General features: G+C 35.8%; 1 protein-coding gene across 1 annotated transcript in view; it reads right to left on the minus strand.

Annotated features, from left to right (window-relative positions):
• TTK (TTK protein kinase) overlaps nucleotides 1-21539 on the minus strand; it is a 41692-nt gene that overhangs the window by 6022 nt on the left and 14131 nt on the right. Inside the window, exons 11-18 of the mRNA XM_004386060.3 lie at nucleotides 19202-19350; nucleotides 16850-16986; nucleotides 15378-15504; nucleotides 4777-4869; nucleotides 3542-3699; nucleotides 3253-3404; nucleotides 1836-1960; nucleotides 293-373 (exon numbers count right to left, since the gene is read on the minus strand). Coding sequence (XP_004386117.2) covers nucleotides 293-373; nucleotides 1836-1960; nucleotides 3253-3404; nucleotides 3542-3699; nucleotides 4777-4869; nucleotides 15378-15504; nucleotides 16850-16986; nucleotides 19202-19350 — 1022 coding nt within the window. The remainder of the gene's footprint in view (nucleotides 1-292; nucleotides 374-1835; nucleotides 1961-3252; nucleotides 3405-3541; nucleotides 3700-4776; nucleotides 4870-15377; nucleotides 15505-16849; nucleotides 16987-19201; nucleotides 19351-21539) is intronic.

The following is a 21539-nucleotide window of genomic DNA, read 5'->3' on the forward strand; positions in this document are numbered from 1 at the left end:
TTTTCTTTAATTTTAAAACTCAAAAATTATTCTAAGGCTAATTCTTGTGGGAGCATATTGTGAGGTATCCCCATACTAAAAGCACAGTATTATAGAACAATCTCAAGTCAATAAAAAAGGGTGAAAATGAATCCCGTAACAATCTGCTTAAGAAGGCAAGGTTTCTGCAATGGGCTGAAGTTTTAGAACTATTTTAAATCAGTAACCTTCAGCTATCAGGCAAGCTTATTCAGAGAACAGTCCATTCCCTATTGATGCCAGATGAACGGAATGTAACCAATCTTTACAGTACCTTTGATTTTAATTTTCCATTCTCTCTTGAGGAGGACATATCTTTGATCGCTTCTGGAGGCATATAATTAACTGTGCCAACCTATTTGAAAAGTCACAGAAAACAAATTAATAAAAATGTTTCATTCTGTTTTGGATTTTTTAGAAACAGAAATCTGAGAGTCTTGGAAACTTGTATGATTACAGATCTCATTATTTTACCTGAAAAATTAAAATACTTTCCAACGATGTTAAGATATATGTCAAATTTCTTCACGTCAGTGAAATAAATTGGTTAGAAAGTTGATTCCTTTTAGAATGCTGAGTTTGTATATTGTTATAGAGGGCAACTAATAATATCTGCCTTAAAATCTGTCTGGTCTAAGGTTATATTAATGGCTCTAAAATTTGAGGGACCTGATCAGTCATTTCTGTGTCAGAATAGACCCACAATTTTTAATAGACCAGCCAACGAACCAATATACAAAAATAAATAAATAAATCTGGCACTTTCCTATAATAGAATTATGTCACTTTATAATGCTCTAATTTTATTTCTAAAATACATGATTCTGCTTTCAAACAACACATAATACTTAGGGTCTTGCCATAGAATATATTTTTGAGCTGATTTACAATTAAATGTTCTGCCATACTTTTGATATAAAGAGAAGTAATAGTTAAATAGAATTCTTTGAAGGGCATGCTGTCCATCTATTCCTCCTAAAAAATTTTAGGTTTACTTCTAGGATTAAGGCAGATCCACATCAGAAATTTGTATACACAAAACATATTACCTTGGTTCCAAGCAGGACTACTTCTTAGTTATACTTCTCTGTGATTGCTTTAGTTTTTATGAGAACAATTTCAAAAAACTTTATTAAAATGCTGTTGAGAACAATATTTATTATGATACTTTCAATATGACAGCCCACTTAAGAAATTTATTTCAAATTTAATTGATATGAAAAGCTTTGCTTCTCTGAGTGAACAGAAATTCATTACCTCATGGACAAGGAAAAACAAATAACTGCAGTTCCCTCTTTGCTTGCTACCAGGAAACTCTAAGCCAGATTTTCAGGTCAATTTTAGATCATGACCAAGATGATTTCCAAGGCAGTTATTAATAGTTCTCTACCTTAGCTATAGGAAGATCATTCAAAATGGCTGGATACTATATTTCTACGTGATCTTAACTTTCTACTGTAAATTATGTTAATCACGGTTTTGATTTTTATTTTAGTTACAGTATGCATTTCTTATAAAAAGGCTTCAAATCCTTTGAGGAATGAGATAGGTAAAAATAAACCCTATTAGCAAAACGGAGCCCTGGTGGAGCAATGGTTAAGCATTCGGCTGCAAACTGGAAGGTCGGCAATCTAAATCCACCAGTCACTCCTTGAAAACCCTATGGGGCAGTTCTACTTTGTCCTACAGTGTTGCTAGGAGTCGGAATTGATTTGACACCAAAAGGTTTGTTTTTTTTTTTTAGCAAAATAATACTTTACTGTGAAAAGGAATTGAACTCTAGCGTGGTAACCAATAATACTCATTAAAAATCTTACCTGAGAATCTTTCACAATACTTGTTGTATCTGGTTGCATTTGGTTTGCAATCCCAAAATCAATTAGCTTTAGCATTCCATCAACTATCAGAAAGTTAGCAGGTTTCAAATCACTGTGAACAATGCCTTCAAAATAAAAACCCATTATAATATTAGACAATGTAAAACATTTTAAAAGTAAGATATTTCACCATCTACAGGTCGAGTTGATACCTTCAGTCGGTCAAACCAATTATTTATTTCTTATATATTCTACACTTATGTACCACCTGCTTTGTGCCAGACACTGTTCTAACTACTTTGCTGGTTCTTTATCATTTAATCCTCATAATATTTCAGTACTATTATTATCCTAACTTTTAGGGGGGTACGTACTATTATTATTCCCATTTTCAAATTCAGAAACTAAGGCAAATAGTTTAAATCATTTGCTCAAGATCACATGGCTTAAGTGACAGAATCATGAGTTGAACCCAGGCAGTCTGGCTCCAGAGTCTATGCTCTTCACCACTGTGATTCACTGCCCACCAGGAGTATCCTTAAGTTACACTACCATATGGTTAAGACCCTACTGCTCTTGGCACCTCCATCGTTATGGCCCTGATCTTCATCACTGGCAGATTATCTTCTAACTTATAGGGAGGTAGGTAGATCTAAGGAAGAGATAAATTACAATTATCGAGGTTGACAGTTAGAAAAAAGAAATGAAAAAGGCAAAGGCACAGAAACCCTAAAAAGAACTAGGTCAAATATAAATGAAAACCAACTAAGAAGGTAGGGCTAAAAATAAAAAAAGAATAAAACCAAACTCCCAAACAGGGCACACAATACAAAATGATCAGGAGAATGAGTGAAATAAACATCTCACACTTTAAGGATATCTGACTCCCAAAACCTGTGATGTGCTATACTCCAAGTAGTTGCAGATGATCATAGACTATGCTAATATTGAGAAAGATACATTTTGCATAATGGACATGGGGACTTGAGCTTCTGTTCTATATTTCCTGGATTAACAGTGTTTTAAGAAATGTTTTGTTCCTTCATCTTTAAATAAACTTCCAATTATTTAGTTTATCTAAAGCTGCCAATAACCAATACTTTGAAAAGATAGTTGTATTTCTCTAAGATGATACTTTTAAGAGTCATTATTCTAAGATGATGGAGCCTGGTGGCACAGCGGTTAAGTGCCGGCTGCAAATGCAAAGGTCTGCAGTTTGAATCCACCAGCCACTCTGTGGGAGAAAGATGTGGCAGTCTGCTTCCAGAAAGATTCACAGCGTTGGAAATCCTATGGGGCAATTCTACCCTGTCCTATAGGGTCACCATGAGTTGGAACTGACTTGACGGCAGTGGGTTTGTATACTAACATGACACAAATATTTTAACTTTACATATTTGAAGAGATTTTAAAATACCATGTTGATGAATTGTGTGAACTGCCTCCAACATATTTTTCCAGTAACTCTTGCGTTCCCAAGGATTGATAGATTTTTTCTTTTTAAGCCAACTATTAAGATCAATATTTCCACACTCCATTACCATGTAGATATACTGGTCTGTGATTTCACTGTAGTTAGAAGCAAAGAAATAAAAGCAACAAAACAATAAATGGTTGGGTTATATTAATTTTTAGTAAGTATTTACCTGAAAAATTATAGCCAAAAAAATTGAGTTTTCTTTTTAAATATTTTTAAAACTTCTTACTAATCATAAAGTCGAATGATCTTATCACTGTGTTGTTGTAGTTTATTCAAATAAGCTATTTCATTCCGGTAACTATCAATAGTTTGGTTATCTGCTTCTTCTAAGTTCACATATTTTATAGCGTGTATCTGTTTCTTTTCATTCAACACCTGAAATACCTATATAATAGGACAAAGAAAAGCATTTAGAATACATTATTTACATACTATCACAATACTTCTAAATTTATTAGAATTTTAGGTTGAGAAAATTCTGAAGGAAATACTGAAATATTGATGAGCAATTAAAAGTTTCTTGGCCTATTGAATATAGAAGGAAAAAAATTAATCAGGATAGGAGAGTAATAGTCCATTCCCAACCAGCTATGACAATGGGCATTCAAAAACTCAAAGATGTAAACTTCAAGGTTTCTATATTAACATGTAAGAAAGGTAATTTAAATTCCATATATGTTCATAACACTGTTGGATGCCTGAACCAGGGAAATAATCTAAAGAAAAAGACATTCAAAAATGATAAGGAAGACTAGGAGCTGCAACAAGAGTCAGTTCACAAGAGTTGTCTTTGGGACACAAAGTCTTAAATGCCTATGAGACACTCAAGAAGAGATACTGAGCAGACAGCTGGATATACCCATTGCTATCGAGTCAATTCTAACTCATAGCGAACATATAGGACAAGGCAGAACTGCCCTATAGGGTTTCCGAGGCTGTAACCTTTATGGAAGCAGACTGCCACATCTTTCTCCCGCAGAGCAGCTGGTGGGTTCGAATCACCAACCTTTTAGTAAGTAGCTGAGCGCTTAACCAATGTGTCACCAGGGCTCCCTCAGTTGTATATACAAGTCTGGAATTCAAGGAAGAGGTCTGAGCTGGAAATATAAGTGTGGGAATTGTCAGCATACATGGTATTTAAAACCATGAGCTGGGATGAGAGCACCACAGTAGTGAGTTTAGAGAAAAAAAAGAAGAGGTCAAGGACTGGGCACTGGGGTACTCCACCAATGAGGTCAGGGATGTGAGGAAGACTGAAAAGGAATGGCCAGTTTAAGAGGAGGAAAACTAAGAAAGGTCAGTTGAATGGAAGAGTTGAGGGCAGGGGATGAGAAGGTGCTTTGGAGAAAAGGTAATACGGGTCTCTAGAAGTTTACAAAGAAGAGCCTCGAAAGGTAAAAAGACAAAGAAAGGAAAGTTTGGAATATTTTTATGCATTTCTTAAGAATTTAAAATACTTACCTTACTTGAACCTCCACTTCCTATCTGCTTCAATACGGAATAAATTCTTCCTTTAATGGTAATGCATTCATTTGTTGAAGAAGATGCTGAAATCTAAATAATAAAAATATGTAAATAAAATTTCAAAGACTATGCTCAAAAAACTAGCCAGTATTCAAAATACTTCCATTTGTGAAATAATCTTAAGTACTTAGGTATTCGTTAAAATATTTTAAAAAGGAACTTATTCTACATGCTTAGTCAAAGAAATAAAATTATTAAATGAACATACAGACAAACTTCCAATGTGTCCCTCAATAATTTGTTTTTACTTAACATGGACACATAAGCCTTGAAGGGAAAAAAAAATTTAACATCCAACATACAAACTCATAAGTTATCATTTTTTATTTTTCCCTTCTACTCTTTTTCATTATATACGCCTGTTTACTTATATACAAACATGTATGTTGTTAGGTGCTGCCGAGTCACTTCCGATTCATAGTGGCCCTATAAACAAAAGAACAAAACACTGCCTGGTCCTGCACCATTCTCACAATCATTGTTAATGTTTAAGCCCATTGTTGCAGCTACTGTGTCAGTCCATCTTGTTAAGTGTTTTTCTCTCTTTCGCTAACCCTCTACTTTAACAAGCATGATATCCTTCTCTAGGGACTGGTCCCTCCTGATAACATGTTCAAAGTACTTGAGATGAAGTCTCGTAATCCTCGCCTCTAAGGAGCATTCTGGTTGTACTTCTTCCAAGACAGATTTGTTTGCTCTTCTGGCAGTCCATGGTATATTCAATATTCTTCAGCGACACCATAATTTAAATGTATCAGTTCTTCTCATATTTTCCTTATCCATTGTTCAGCTTTCGCATGAATATGAGGTGATTGAAAATAACATGGCTTGGATCAGACGCACCTTAGTCATCAAAGTGACATCTTGGCTTTTTAAGATTTTAAAGAGGACTTTTGCAACAGATTTGCCCAATGCAATACATTGTTTGATTTCTTTTTATTTTTAATTTCTATTATTATTGTACTTTAGATGAAGGTTTACAGAACTAGCTTCTCATCAAACAATTAGTACACATATTGTTTTGTGACATTGGTTACCAACCTCACGACATGTCAATAGTCTCCCTTCTCGACCTGGGGATCCCTATTACCAGCTTTCCTGTCCCCTCCTGCCTTCTAGTCCTTGCCCCTGGGCTAGTATGCCCCTTTAGCCTCATTTGTTTTACGGGCCTATCTAATCTTTGGCTGAAGGGTGAATTTCAGGAGTGAACTCATTACTGAGCTAAAAGGGTGTCCGGGGGCCATACTCTCGGGGTCATCGTTTGATTTCTTGACTGCTATTTCCATGGGCTTTGATTGTGGATCTAAGGAAATGAAATCTTTGACAACTTCAATATTTTCCCTGCTGTAAGGATTTTTGTTTTCTTTATGTTAAGGAGTAATCCAAACTGAAAGCTGTGGTCTTTGATCTTCATCAGTAAGTGCTTCAAGTCCTCTTCACTTTCAGCAAGCAAGGTTGTGTCATCTGCATAATGCAATTTGTTAATGAGCCTTCCTCCAACCCTGATGCTGCGTTCTTCTGGTATTCTCTGCTTTCACCCAAGATCTGTCTGACATCAGCAGTGACATCCCTTATTCCTCTTTTGAATCCAGCTTGAATTTCCGGCAGTTTCCTATCAACGTACTAATGCAACTGTTTTTGAATTATCTTCAGCAAAATTTTACTTGTGTGTGATGTTAATGATATTGTTTGATAATTTCTCCATTTTGTTGGCTCACCTTTCCTTGGAATGGGCACAAACATGGATCTCGTCCAGTTGGTTGGCCAGGAAGCTGTCTTCCAAATTTCTTGGCATAGACAGGTGAGTGCTTCCAAGTATTGCGTCCATTTGTTGAACCATCTCGACTTGTACTGCGTCAATTCCTGGAGCCTTGTTTTTTGCCAACACCTTCAGTATAGCTTGAATTTCTTCCTTCAATACCACTGGTTCTTAATCATATGCTACCTCGCAAAATAGTTGAATGTCGACCAATTCTTTTTTGTACAGTGACTGTGTATTTCTTCCATCTTCCTTTGATACTTCCTGCATTGTTCAATATTTTGCCTGTAGAATCCTTCAGTATTACAACTCGAGGCTTGAATTTCTTCTTCAGTTCTTTCAGCTTAAGAAATGCTGAGTGTGTTCTTCCCTTTTGGTTTTCTAACTTCAGGTCTTTGCATATTTCATTATAATACTTTTGTCTTCTCAAGTCACCTGTGTTAGCTATCTAGTGCTGCTATAACAGGAATACCACAAGTGGATGGCTTCAACAAAGAGAAATTTATTCTCTCACAGTCTAGTAGGCTATAAGTCCAAATTCAATAATGTCCCTTTTTTGCTGGGTGATGTTCTACGAGTTACTTAAATTCCCTGAACTTCAGCATCTTCCTTGGTATAACTTTCAACTGATGTACTATACAACTGGATCCCTCATTCCTCCCTTCCCTTATGCTTGGTGTTCCAGCAATTCTGAAAATTGGTAGTTCCTTGAATAGGCAGCTGGGCCTTTGCACATGCTGTAATCCCTGCCTTAACTCAAAGATTTTGTGCATAAAACAGGAATAGAAGGGAAATTCGTAAACATAATTCAGGGCATTTATACAAAGCCAACAGCCAACATCATCTTAAATGGAGAGAGTTTGAAAGCATTCCCCATGAGAACAGGACCCAGACAAGGATGCCCTTTATCACCACTCTTATTCAACACCATGCTGAAGGTCCTAGCCAGAGAAATTAGGCTAGAAAAAGAAATGAAGGGTATACAAATTAGTAAAGAAGAAGCAAAAGTATTTCTATTTGCAGATGATATGATCTTATACACAGAAAACCCCAAAGAATCTATAAGAAAACTACCGGAACTAATAGAAGGTTTCAGCAAAGTATTGGGATACAAGATAACATACAAAAATCAGTTGGATTCCTTTACACTAACAAAGAGAACTTCGAAGAGGAAATCACCAAATCAATACCATTTACAATAGCCCCCAAGAAGATAAAATACTTAGGAATAAATCTAACCAGACATGTAAAAGACCTATACGATGAAAACTACAAGACACTACTGCAAGAAACCAAAAGAGACCTGCATAAGTGGGAAAACATACCTTGCTCATGGACAGGAAGACTCAACATTGTGAAAATGTCAGTTCTACCCAAAGCAGTCTACAGATATAATGCAATCTCAACCCAAATTCCAACGGCATTTTTTATTGAGATGGAGAAACAAATCACCAACTTCAGATGGAAAGGGAAGAGGACCCAGATAAGTAAAGCATTACTCAAGAAGAAAAACAAGGTGGGAGGCCTCATATTACCTAATTTTAGAACCTGTTATACAGCTACAGTAGTCAAAACAGCCTGGCACTGGTACAACAACAGATACATAGACCAATGGAACAGAACTGAGAATCCAGACATAAATTTATCCACCTATGAGCAGCTGATATTTGACAAAGGCCCAAAGTCTGTTAATTGGGGAAAAGACAGTCTCTTTAACAAATAGTGCTGGTATAACTGGATATCCATCTGCAAAAAAATGAAACAAGTCCCATACCTCACATCATGCACAAAAACCAACTCCAAATGGATCAAAGACATAAATATTAAATCTAAAACGATAAAGATCATGGAAGAAAAAAATAGGGACAATACTAGGAGCCCTAATTCTTGGCATAAACAGAATACAAAACATTACTAACGGTGCACAAACACCAGAAGAGAAAGAAACTATATAAATGGGAGCTCCTAAAAATCAAACACTTATGCTCATCAAAAGACTTCACCAAAAGAGTAAACAGACAACCTACAGACTGGGAAAAAATTTTTGGCTACAACAAATCCCATCAGCATCCAGTCTCTAAAATCTACAAGATACTGCAAAACCTCAACAACAAAAAGACAAACAACCCAATTAAAAAATGGGCAAAAGATATGAATAGGCACTTCACCAAAGAAGACATTCAGGTGGCTAACAGACACATCCTGAGGAAATGCTCAGGATCATTCGCCGTTAGAGAAATGCAAATCAAAACTACAATGAGATACCATCTCACCCCAACAAGGTTAGCATTAATCCAAAAAACACAAAATAATAAATGTTCGAGAGGTTGTGGAGAGACTGGAACACTTATACACTGTTGGTGGGAATGTAAAATGGTACAACCACTTTGGAAATCAATTTGGCACTTCCTGAAAAAGCTAGAAATAGAATTACCATATAATCCAGCAATCTCACTCCTTGGAATATATCCTAGAGAAATAAGAGCCATCACACGAATAGATATATGCACACCCATGTTCACTGAAACACTGTTCACGATAGCAAAAAGATGGAAACAACACTAGATGCCCATCAACGGACGAATGGATAAACAAATTATGGTACATACACACAATGGAATACTACAGAACAATAAAGAACAATGATGAAGCTGTGAAACATAACATGGAGGAATCTGGAAGGCATTATGCTGAGTGAATTTAGTCAGTCACAAACTGACGAACATTGTATAAGACCACTATTATAAGAACTCAAGAAAAGGTTCAAACACAGAAGAAAACATTATTCGATGGTTACGAGGGTAGGGAGAGAGGGAAAGGGGTATTCACTAGCTAGATAGTAGGTAAGAATTATCTTAGGTGAAGGGAAGGACAATACACACTACAGGGGAAGTCAGCACAACTGGACTAATCCAAAGCTAAGAAGTTTCCTGAATACAACCAAACACTTCGAGGGACAGAGAAGCAGGGGCAGGGGTCTGGGGACCATGGTTTCAGGGGACATCTAGGTCCACTGGCATAGCAAAGTTTATTAAGAATATGTTCTGCATCCTACTTTGGTGAGTGGCGTCTGGGGTCTTAAAAGCTAGCGAGCGGCCATCTAAGACACATCAATTGGTCCCAGCCCACCTGGAGGAAAGGAGAATGAATAACATCAAAGACACAAGGAATGTATTAGCCCAAGAGACAGAAAGGGCCACCTAAACCAGAGACTCCATCAGCCTAAGATCAGAAGAACTAGATGGTGCCCAGCTACCACCAATGACCGCCCTGACAGGGAACACAAGAGAGTCCCTGATGGAGCAGGAGTAAAGTAGGGTGCAGAACTCAAATTCTAGTAAAAAGACCAGACTTAATGGTTTGATTGAGACTGGAGGGACGCTGGAAGACATGGCCCAGGGACTCTCTGTTAGCCCAAAACTAAAACCATTCCCGAGGCCAACTCTTCAGACAAAGATTAGACTGGACTATGGGACACAAGGAAACCCTGGTGGCATACTGGGTAAGTGCTACGGCTGCTATCCAAAAGGCTGGCAGTTTGAATCCACCAGGCACTCCTTGGAAACTCTATGGGGCAGTTCTACTCTATCATATAGGGTCGCTATGAGTCAGAATCGACTCGAAGGCAATGGGTTTGGTTTTGGTTTTATGGGACATAAAATGATACTCATGAAGAGTGTGCTTCTTAGCTCAAGTAGATACATGAGAGTAAATGGGCAGCTCCTGTCCAGGGGTGAGATGAAAAGGCAGAGAGGGTCAGGAGCTGGTTGAATGGACACAGGAAATCCGGGGTGGAAAGGAGGAGTGTGCTGTCATAGTATAGGGAAAATAACTAGGGTCACATAACAATGTATGTATAAATGTTTTTTTTCTTTGTCCTCCAGTTTCATCCATGTTATGAGATGCTTCACAGATTCATTGTTGTTCTTTCTCATTGCATAGTACTCCATTGTGTGTATGTACCATAGTTTGTTTATCCATTCATCTGTTGATGGGCATCTAGGTTGTTTCCATCATTTTGCTATTGTGAACAATGCTGCCATGAACGTATGTGTGCATGTCTATTCGAGTGACGACTCTTATTTCTCTAGGATATATTCCTAGGAGTGGGATTGCTGGATCGAATGGTATGTCTATTTCTAGCTTTCGGAGGAGCACCATATCATTTTCCAAAATGGTTGTATCATTTTGCATTCCCACCAGCAGTGCATAAGAGTTCCGATCTCCCCGCAGCCCCTCCAACATTTGTTATTTCCAGTGTTTTTGATTCGTGCCAGTAATGCCGGGGTGAACTGGTATCTCATTGTGGTTTTAATTTGCATTTCTCTAATGGCTAGTGATCGTGAGCATTTCCTCATGTGTCTGTTGGCCATTTGAATGCATTCTTTGGTAAAGTGTGTATGAATAAATTTTTGTATGAGACTGACTTGAATTGTAAACTTTCACTTAAAGCACCAAAAAAAAAAAAAAAAACAGATTCTGTGCAGGAAGGAAAAAACACAGCCAGTAGACAAAATCAGTTGGCAATATCAAGGTCTAAAAAAATGTGGGGTTTCATTGAAAACATATAAAAAGCTGTATATATGTAAAAAGTGTCTACTTCCAAAACAAAACACCTTTTTAGGGCCTGGCTCTCTATCTACATATTGAGATGTTGGCATATAAACTATTCTCTCAGCAATTACCTCTGTTAGGTTTAGGGAGGAATGAAAACTGTTATTGCATCTTTGTGTTTAAGGGTGAGTGCTGAGCTAAACTGTGCATTCACAAAAAGACTTCAGATTTTAAAAATATGATCTACAACATAAAATCATCTTCTGTGAACACCAGTTTTGAGGGATTCCTACTGTTATTCCTAAAATGACCTTCTTTTTTGACTTGAGCTTGTAGACAACTGCTATCTTTCAAAACCTCCTGAAACTTTTCTTATCCTAATGAACAGTTTGATTGCTTTTGCCTGTTTTTCATTGCACCTTATATAAATGTTTTATTGCCTTTCCAATACACACTGTGCTATGGACTGTAACTGTGTCCCCTCAAAATATGTATTATAAAGCATAACCCCTACACTTGTGGTTATAATCCCATTTGGGAATTTTTTTTTAATATTAATGAGGCAGTATCAGTGTAGGGTATGCCTTAAACCAATCTCTTGAGATATAAAAGAATAGATTAAGTAAGCAGCAAAAAAGCAGAGATGGGGGAAGATAGATACCATGCTAAATGAAGATCAGCAGAGATGGGGGAAGATAGATGCCATGCTAAATGAAGATCACCAAGGAACCAAAAAAGAGAAGCTGAAAATAGACAAGGATCTTCCCCCAGAGTGGACAGAGACAGAAAGCCTTCCCCTAGAGATGGCGCCCTGAATTCAGACTTCTAGCCTCCTAAACAGTGAGAAAATAAATTTCTGCTTGTTAATGCTACCCACTTGTGATATTTGTTATACCAGCACAAGATAACTAAGACACACTGTAATTATATTTTCATGTCTGTCATTTACATAACTGAGCTCCTTGAAACAGGAGTCATCCATCCACTTTTATTGTATTTTCACTGATTACCACATAGTATAGACTGAATAAACTTGAATGAAAGCATGTTTAGGTTGCTTTTTCCTTGATTATATATCAGAATTCCATTACCTTTTTTCCACACTGACCTTAAAAGATGCTAACAAAAGACTTGAGCAGATGCCTTCTTTTCTTTTTCTTCACTCATTAGTGTCATTGTGTATGGGATGAGTCAAGACTAAGAAAAAGTTTAATGAACACCTTTGTGTATCGACAAAAAATTTTTTTTTCTTTTGAATTATTTCCTTAATATAAATTCCCAAAAGTGAGTATACCAGGTCAAAGTGTAGGATCGCATTTAAAGTTCCACATTTAGCAATTTGGATTGCCAAGAGAATAGTACCAAGAGATTGCTCAGTCTTGGGTTTTAGCTTTAAAAAGGTTTTTGGGAGGCAAACTAATATTTTTTAATGATACTTCTTTCTCCAACTACTAGCAAAATGGAATATTTTCTCATATATTTACTACTTATATTTCTTTTTCTAAGAGCTTGGCTATTTATGGTTTGAGCTTTTTTTATATTTGAAAAAGTTCTGTTAAGTAGCATAGCTATTAAACCTGTTATACATTTTAGTAGAATTTCTCATTGTTTACTGCTTCTACTTTACTTTCCATACCTCTCCAATCCAATTTACTTCTTTCCATCTCCACCACCACTCCCCTAGTCTTAAACCAGCATCTTATTTCACCTGGATTATCTCAAGAGCTTCCCAATACTGTGGAATTATGTAAATCTTTTGCAAAGAGCAAATATGAAATTTAAAATAATTGTGTAATTTTAAGTAATTAAGAAAAGTCAGTGATTCTTTTGCCCAATATCGAATGAAAAAAAAAAAAAAAAAAAAACCCAACTCAGTCCAAGAATCTTGCAAAGTGAAGGACCTCTCAAGGACCTATAGATGCTCTGAACAGACGGAGTGCTGTTGACAGGACTTATTCTGAGCTGATAAGGAAGCTGAAACAAAATGAGCTCCTGATTAGCTGATTTACCAAGTTGAAACAAGGTCTGAATAAACCCTCAGTTTAACTAAGTCCTGCTTTAGAGCCCAAATGGCAGAATCCCTCTCATAGAATTTTCCATTTATTATAAAAACATAAAGGCTCTTACTATCCTTAACCTGCAGGGTTGTGAGGCACTGTTGAGTCATAAAATGTGTTCTTTAAGAAAGCATTAGGCTTTAAATATGCTCTTTCTATTTTTCATTCAAGTTGTAATTTCATCAGTGCCCCCCAACTCTTCCTTTTCTGGCTCCCTCCCTTTGTTCTTCCTTTCCTATTTAAACTGAAAATTTCTGAGAAGGAAGAAAACAGTTCAGTGTCCTTTTCCTCTGGCTGCTGATGGTTTAAGGAGTAAGTGTGGCTTATTTCCAATTAAAAAAAACCATGAAGTTCAGTTTTCTACACAAGATACCCCACAGCCCCTATTAGTCCATCCTCCTCATTATGGCCAATTATCTTTTCAAAATGCAAATCAGGTCACATCACTTCCATACTCCAACCCCTTTCACAGATTCTCATCTTACTTAGGGTACAATGTAAGGGCCCAGCAGAACCCTGAAGACCAGTCCTTCTATTCCTGCCACATTCTGGCCTCTTCTAAGTTCTCCCCCAACACTGGCCTTTTCTAGGCTTCCCTCAGCTCCTTCACTTGGTCATCTCTGACTCACTTTTTAAATTTCAACTCAAACAGGACCTGATACTAGTAATAATTTATAAATTTTTTTGTAGGAATGTAGGGCAAATCTGACCATCTTTCTCCTTTGTAATTTATTATACTGTTTCAATCCTCAAAAACAACACCTCTTTTTGTATTTAGTATAATGTATTGTCAAGTAATTTTTTTATCACTTGATTGTTAATTATTCATAGGTTTTATTTAAATAACAATTGCTGCTAACATTTATTATTTATTTACTAAACTCTGTTTTAAGAGTTAAACATATATTAACTAATTTAATCTTTACAACAACCCTATGAGGTAAGTGGTTAAGCATTTGGCTGCTAACCAAAAGGTTGGCAGTTCAAATGCACCAGCGGCTCCTTGGAAACCCTATGTGGCAGTTCTACTCTGTCCTACAGGGTCGCTATGAGTCGGAATCGACTTGATGGCAACAAGTTTATTTTTTTTGTTTTGTCTTTTAATGAGGTAAGTATTTTTATTACCCCCATTTCACAGACTAAATGAGCACAGACAGTTTAAGTAACTTGCAAAGGGTGACACCAGATGTTAAGTAGTAGGGCCAAGATTCATGCCCAGGAAGTCTGATTCCAAAACCCATGCTTTCTAACAGTATTAAGCTGCCTCTCAGATAGATATTAGAAACTAAATTTAGTTACTGGTGTTAGGAGAGTATCTGCATAAATTCTTCTCCATATGGCATCAACATATAATTTTTTCTTTTAGTTTAGAATAATTAGTTTATAATATACTCTAGTAGCACCTTGTTATGGATTGAATTGTGTCCCCTCAAAATATGGGTTGGAAGACTAACCCATATATCTATAGATATAATTTAGAAAGTTTTTTTGTTATGGTAATGAGGCCATATCAGTGTAGAGTATGTCTTAAGCCAATCACTTTTGAGATATAAAACAGCAGATTAGATACAAGAGCAAGAAAGCACAGCCACACCACAGGAGATTGCCAAGGAACCAAGGAACAGAAGCTGAAAAGAGATAAGAACCCAACCTCAGAGCCAAAAGAGACAGAAAGCCTCCCCCTAGAGCTGGTGCCCTGAATTCGAACTTCTAGCCTCCTATACTTTGAGGAAACAAATTTCTGTTCATTAAAGCCACCCACTTGTGGTGTTTCTGATATAGCAACACTGAGAAACTAAGATATCTCATATTGTTATTCTGATATTTTTAAACATTTATTTTTCCAAATATATATTCACCAACCAATGAAATTTACTAACAGCTGGATTAGTTAAAATCGAATACCAAGATCACAAGAGAAAAATTATTCAACTACTCAAACTGGATCTTCTGGTCTAATTAATGAGAAAAGCTTCGCTAGCTTGTTCAACAGCTGCAACCTCTCAAAGTCACAAGGCATACCCTTATAAGGATATCAGAAAAGAGTTTTGCCTAATGGGAATAAGAATAGACAAGTCCTTAAGGCTTTTCCTGACAACTAGGTACTATTAAAAAAAAAAAAATCTATGAAATTAATTATACCTAAACATAATAAAAGTTTATCGAACCTGCAAAGTCTGAAGTGATGTAGCTGGTATTTGCTGCTGTTGCTGCTGGAAATAGGCAGGTTGGCTATAAGGTGTTGACAACTGACAAGCTGATAGAAAGTCATTCTTTACAACTGGAGTTCTAAAACTAGGAAAGAAATTATTTTAATTTAAAACATTAAAGTTTAGAAAACAAGACACTGATTCAGATTACATGTGATTTGAAAAGGTCCATGTAGATTCAATCGTGTCACATCAAACAGAAGCCAAGTCAGTTTTTATCATATAGCTAATATTTACTTATTCTACATACATCATCACTCAAAATTTTATTTTGGAAAATTCTTTCTGAAAGTAAATTTTTTGTCCCCAGACAAGAAATCCTTGTTAGTAAAATGGGCAGCATTTAAAAATATGGAGTTGGAGTTTTTCTTTAATAAGGATTTAGCCAAGGCAAAGGTCAGCACATGGATGATCAAAGATTTTATGAGGGCCTTTTTACCATGATGTTCTATAACAGTCTGTTAGAAATATCTGAGTGCCAATTACATCCAAGGAGTTTGGCTGCTGTGCTTACATCTCTCCAGTTCACATCTGTGCTTTATCTTGTTCACTACTGTATGCTCGACACAAAGGAGCATACTTGTATGCGTGGCACAAAGGAGCTCTACAAATATCTGTTGAAAATAAATACTCTAATATCACAAGAAATAACTATATTACTATGTTAGTTAGCAATCATGCTTTAAAATTTTCTAAGTATAATAAAATGAAGCAATATATAGCAAAATCATATTAAACAGGTTAACAGCGGGGTTATATAACTTCTGAGGCCCATTGTAATTAAGACTAAAAAAGTATACTGTGAAAGTGAAAAAAAAAAAAAAAGCCATCATAGACCTAAGTTATCTTCAAACACATTGAAAATACATTAAAAATATAGCCACTAGTTGAAGGTTATGATGTGCCATATCCCTTTATTTCCTTTCTTTGAAATGGCATCAGTTTGCTTTTGCAATATTCCCCTTGTGTTTTCTGTTTGGCAGTCAGCACAGACTATCAAATTTCTTTACTCATCCCTCATTCCCGTTCATTCAAATCTTGTATCTTCCAACACTCCCAGAACTATGTGAACTATACAACCAACCTCTTCCAGGAACCATCACATTCCAGTTAGTATCTCCTTTGCTATGAAATTTCTCCACCCTTTATCTGCTCTAAGAAAGCTAACCTTTAAAATATCTCAGTTACAGAGAGGTATCCATCTTGCAATGCATGATTATAAATAAGTTTTGCAATCTTAAAATATATATTATTGTATTCACTTTTCCCTCACCTATTTTTACAGATGAGGAAACTGACACAGAAAAACATGAATTTGAAAAACTTTTCAAGTAACTGCAGGATTCAACCACAGATGTATTTGGCTCCAAATCCCATTTTATTTCTACTGTACCACCCTACCTCCCAAGCTAAGTAACAAAAGTAATTACCAGCTCATGTAATCATCCAAGGTATTGCTGCTTGGTGTCTTACAAACAGATTTGGGATCAATCCATTTAGGTGTTGATATTGGTGGTGACTGTTTTGAAACTGAAAAGGTAGGTTGCTCAAAAGTGGTATGTTTCTGCTAAACCAAAAAAAAAAAAATACTAAGATTTAGATTTTTTAATTACTCACTTGGTACAATAGTTTTACAAACAGTATAACTTTTAAAAGCAAATAAGAAATAAAAATAGGAAATATAAAACCATGCTAAAACAAGTAGGCATATGTATTCCAGACTTCCAATAACCTTTTAGTAGAGCTCTTTCACTCCAAATTCTGAAGTCTATTACATTCTGCTCAAACTGATTACATGTGGAGAGGAAAGGTACATGACACTGTTTAATAAAATAGGATGATACCCTGTTTAACCTTTTGAGGAACTGCCAGTCAGTTTTTTTGTAAAGTGACTGCGCCTTTTTACATTCCCATCAGCAGCATATGAGGGTTCTAATTTATTCACATCTTCACCAACACTTTTATTATTTTTCTTTTTAATCACAGCCTTCCTAGTGGATATAATGTGGTATCTCATTGCAGTTTTCATTTGCATTTCCTAATGACACCTAGGAGCCCTGGTGGCACAGTGATTAAGAGCTATGGCTGCTTACCAAAAGGTTGGCAGTTCAAATCCACCAGCTGCTCCTTGGAAACCTTATGGAGCAGTTCTACTCTGTCCTGTAGGGTCACTATGAGTTGGAAATTGGCTTGATGGCAACGGGTTTTAACGACACATAAATGGTTTTGAGCCCCCTTACTTATAAGTTTAAAAAATAAAAAAGAGAAGATGCTTGTTTAATATCATTCATAATTCAACATGTAAGGATCTTTATCATCTAACATTTGTTATATACTTCATTACTTAGATCAAGTTCTCAAAGTGTGGTCCAGCAACCCCAGGGTAGGGGGTCTTTCAGGGAATCTGGATGGTTAGAAGTATTTTTCAGAGTAATACTAAGACATTATTTACCTTTTTCATTTTCATTCTCTCATGAGTATACAGTGGAGTTTTCTTGAGGCTATATGACAATGATAATGCAATAGACTGAATGCAAAAGCAGGTACAAGAATCTAGTTTTCTGTTAAGCCAACCATTAAGGAGATTTGCAAAAAATGTAACACAGTGTTACTCTTCTCACTACATTTTCTTTGTTTTGAAAAAGTAACTTTCAAAAAAGTTACTTTTCATAAATTCACAAGTAATGGGTTTATTGTCATTTTTTAATAAATGCTTTAAATGTCTCATTTTATTTTCAAATACAGTAAATACAGATAAATACAATGCACATAAACAACAGCTGTTAAGGTGCCTCTGTAGCATTTAAGAGTTTAAAGGCGCTGACAGATGAAAATGTTTGAGAACTCCAAAACCCACTACCATTGAGTCAATTCCGACACATAGCAACCCTTGACGACAGAGTAGAACTGCCCTATAGGGTTTTCCAAGGTTGTAAACCTTTACAGAAGCAGACTGCCACATCTTTCTCCCATGGAGGTGGCTGAGAGGTACAAACCACAGACCTTTTGGTTAGCAGTCAAGCACTTTAACCACTGCACCACCAGGGCCCGTTGTTTGAAAATCACCGGGTTAAAATATAACGCTTTTACTGTCTTCTTAACAAGTCACTGATAAGAAATGGTGAGGAGGGGTTGGCAATGGACTGTAGGTATGGCTCTTCAGTGGTCTACCACATCATTCCTTCTGAAATGTCTGTGCATGACCATTCAGACTGTTAACAAACACACACACTGTCTAGCCTATATTTTCCTATTTTAACCATGAGGATGATCACAATAAATTGTCAAATGCTTTTATATAGAATTGCACTAGTTCATCGGTTAGCTTATTTTTTTTCTGTAGGTGAGAATAAACACTTTAGGCTCTGCCAGACATATGATCTCTAATGCAACTACTCTACTGTGACAGTGCAAAAGCAGTAACAGATAATAAGTAAACAAATGAGCAGGGCTGTGTTCCAAGTAAACTTTACAGAAAAAGGCGGTGGGCTAGATTCGGCCCACTGGCTGTAGTTTGCTGACCCCGGCAATAATTTATCAGTAATCTAGAAACACTATCAAAAATAGAAAAGAAACTGGCTTGACATATACTCTTACTTAACCTATGAATGCCACTGATCATCATTTTGTGAAAGGTAAAAAACCTCCTTTAAATAAACTATTCTCCTAAATATGGTGCACAAGCATTTAATAAAAGAGGAAAACATACTTAATATGACCATCACACTTCGGCAACACACTACAAACAATGGTAATGTTATACTCGAGGGGAGAAAAGTTACCTCTGTCTCAACCATTTGGATTATCTCTGGAATCTGCCACTGATTTGAAGATGCAGCAGGATTTTGGTTTACACATTCTGACTTTCTCTTAGATTGCCATTGTTTCTGGTTACTTTCTGAAACCTTTGGTTCTTGAGGTCTTTCAGTTTCTGAAATTGTATTTGTTGTTATTAAAAGGGAAGAATAATATTTGATAACAAAGTGAAACCTAACAACAGAACATGTTACAAACTGCTCTAAAAAATAAAAACTAAAAGCCTTAGGCCACATGCTGACAATCCGCCCTTAACACGTGTTTTATAAATTTGCAACATAGCCACCTTCCTGAGTTCTGACCTAGAATTTTGTCAGAGACCAGTCTGGATTTAAATCCCTCTAGTCTTTACTAGTAAACAAGCACAAAAGTAAAAATTTTATAATATATTTTATATGTTATAAATCTTAATAATAAAGAGAAGCTAATGTACCATTTTCATAGACTAGTGTTTCAACATAAAAAATTTTACCCTATACCAGCCTGTAATTTACTCCTAAGTATCTATGAACAAAAGAGTCTCAATAATATATTTACTATTCAATGAACATTAAAATTCTATTCTGCTTATCTATTTTGATCATGGATGCAAACATCCTAAAGAAAATATTAGCTAGTAATATAAAAAAGGAAAAAATAAATTACAATTAATTTGGATTTATTCCTAAATACAAATTGGCTTAACATTTGAAAATCAATGTTTTTAATCATAATAACAGAATAAAGAAAGGTATATGATCAACTCAATAAATGCAGAAAAAGCATTTGATAAACTTAACATCCAGTCACCAAAAACAAACAATTAGTAATCTAGGTATAAAATAGAACTCACTTGATAAAGACTAGCTACAAAAATCTATAGCAATCATCATAGCAAGGGTAAAATATTACAAGCTTTCCCCTTAAAATAAGGAGACAATAATGCCACCTATTGCTTTATAGATTCAACTAGATCTGAATCAAGATTCCATTTTTTTAGTGAAAACTTGACAAATGGATTCTAATACTTCTATAGATATTCAAAAGGCCTAGAGTAGCCAAAATAGGCTTGAAGGCAAACAAGTTGAAAGATTTACACTACTAGATATTGACACTTATGAAGCTGCAGTAATTAAGACAGTATTAGCACAAAGACAAAAAGAACTATGGAATGAAGAATCCAAAACCAGACACCACATATAGAATCACCTAATTTCCAATAGTGGGGGGAAAAGAAAATTTTTTTCAATAAATGCTGCTGGGTCAACTGGATATCCACATGGGGGAAAAAAAAAGAATCTTGATCCTTGATCTTAAACATATACGAATGTTAAATTTAGGTAGAATATATATGCGTGTGTGTGTGTGTGTGTGTGTGTATGAGTGAGCAAAAAAAGCACACAAAAGAGCACGTACTGTTATTTCATTTCTATGAAGTTTAAAAAACAGGCAAAATTAATGTATGGTGTTAGAAGTCAGAATAGTGATTATGTTTGAGAAGAGAGAGAGGGTATTTATTGGGAGGGTTTGAGGAGGTTTTAGAGTGCTGGTAATGTTCTATTTTTTTAATCTGGGTATTGGTTACAAGTATGTATTCACTTGTGATATTTCATCGGGCTATATTTTTATGATTTGGGCACTTTTCTGACTGTATGTTTACTATATAAAAAAGTATTATTGGCATACTTTAGGTACTCAACAAGCATTCAATTAAAAACAAATTAGGTGTTGGATGAGTACTATTAACCAGCACATTTGATAATGATTTCTCAATCATATCAGTTTATAATAAGACACCATTAAAATATAAATAGTTTCTCCTAATACTAGGAATAGGAATTTGTTTCCAATCAAAATAAAAGCAAAAAGACTATTCTAGGGTGACCAATTGTCCCAATTTGCTCAGGACTGAAGACTTCCCTGGGATTCACAACTTTCAGGGCAAAAACTGGGAAAGTACCGGGCACATCATAACAAATTCGGGGCAAACCTAACCTTGTCCCTAAATTCGTCTTCAGTCCTAACGGAAAAAAAAAAAAAAATTACATCCCATCTGGCAACCTGTCTGAACAATGATCATCCTATTCATGATTGTGTTTAAATATCTTTAATGGTATTCTGTCATCTAAAAAATAAAAATTCAAGTTTCACATTCAAAGTCAACCTAGTATTATTTCTCACTTCTATACAGGTTTCAGTGTTACTGGACCATCTCATTCCTAAAACATTTTATTCTTTTGTTTATGCCAGTCTCTCCACTGGAAATATTCTTATTACTGCTATTTCTCCCTATTTAAGTCCTAACACTTCTTCGAATCTCGTTTC

This window comes from Trichechus manatus, unplaced genomic scaffold (genome assembly GCF_000243295.1).
Source record: "Trichechus manatus latirostris isolate Lorelei unplaced genomic scaffold, TriManLat1.0 scaffold00154, whole genome shotgun sequence".
NCBI lineage: Eukaryota > Metazoa > Chordata > Mammalia > Sirenia > Trichechidae > Trichechus > Trichechus manatus.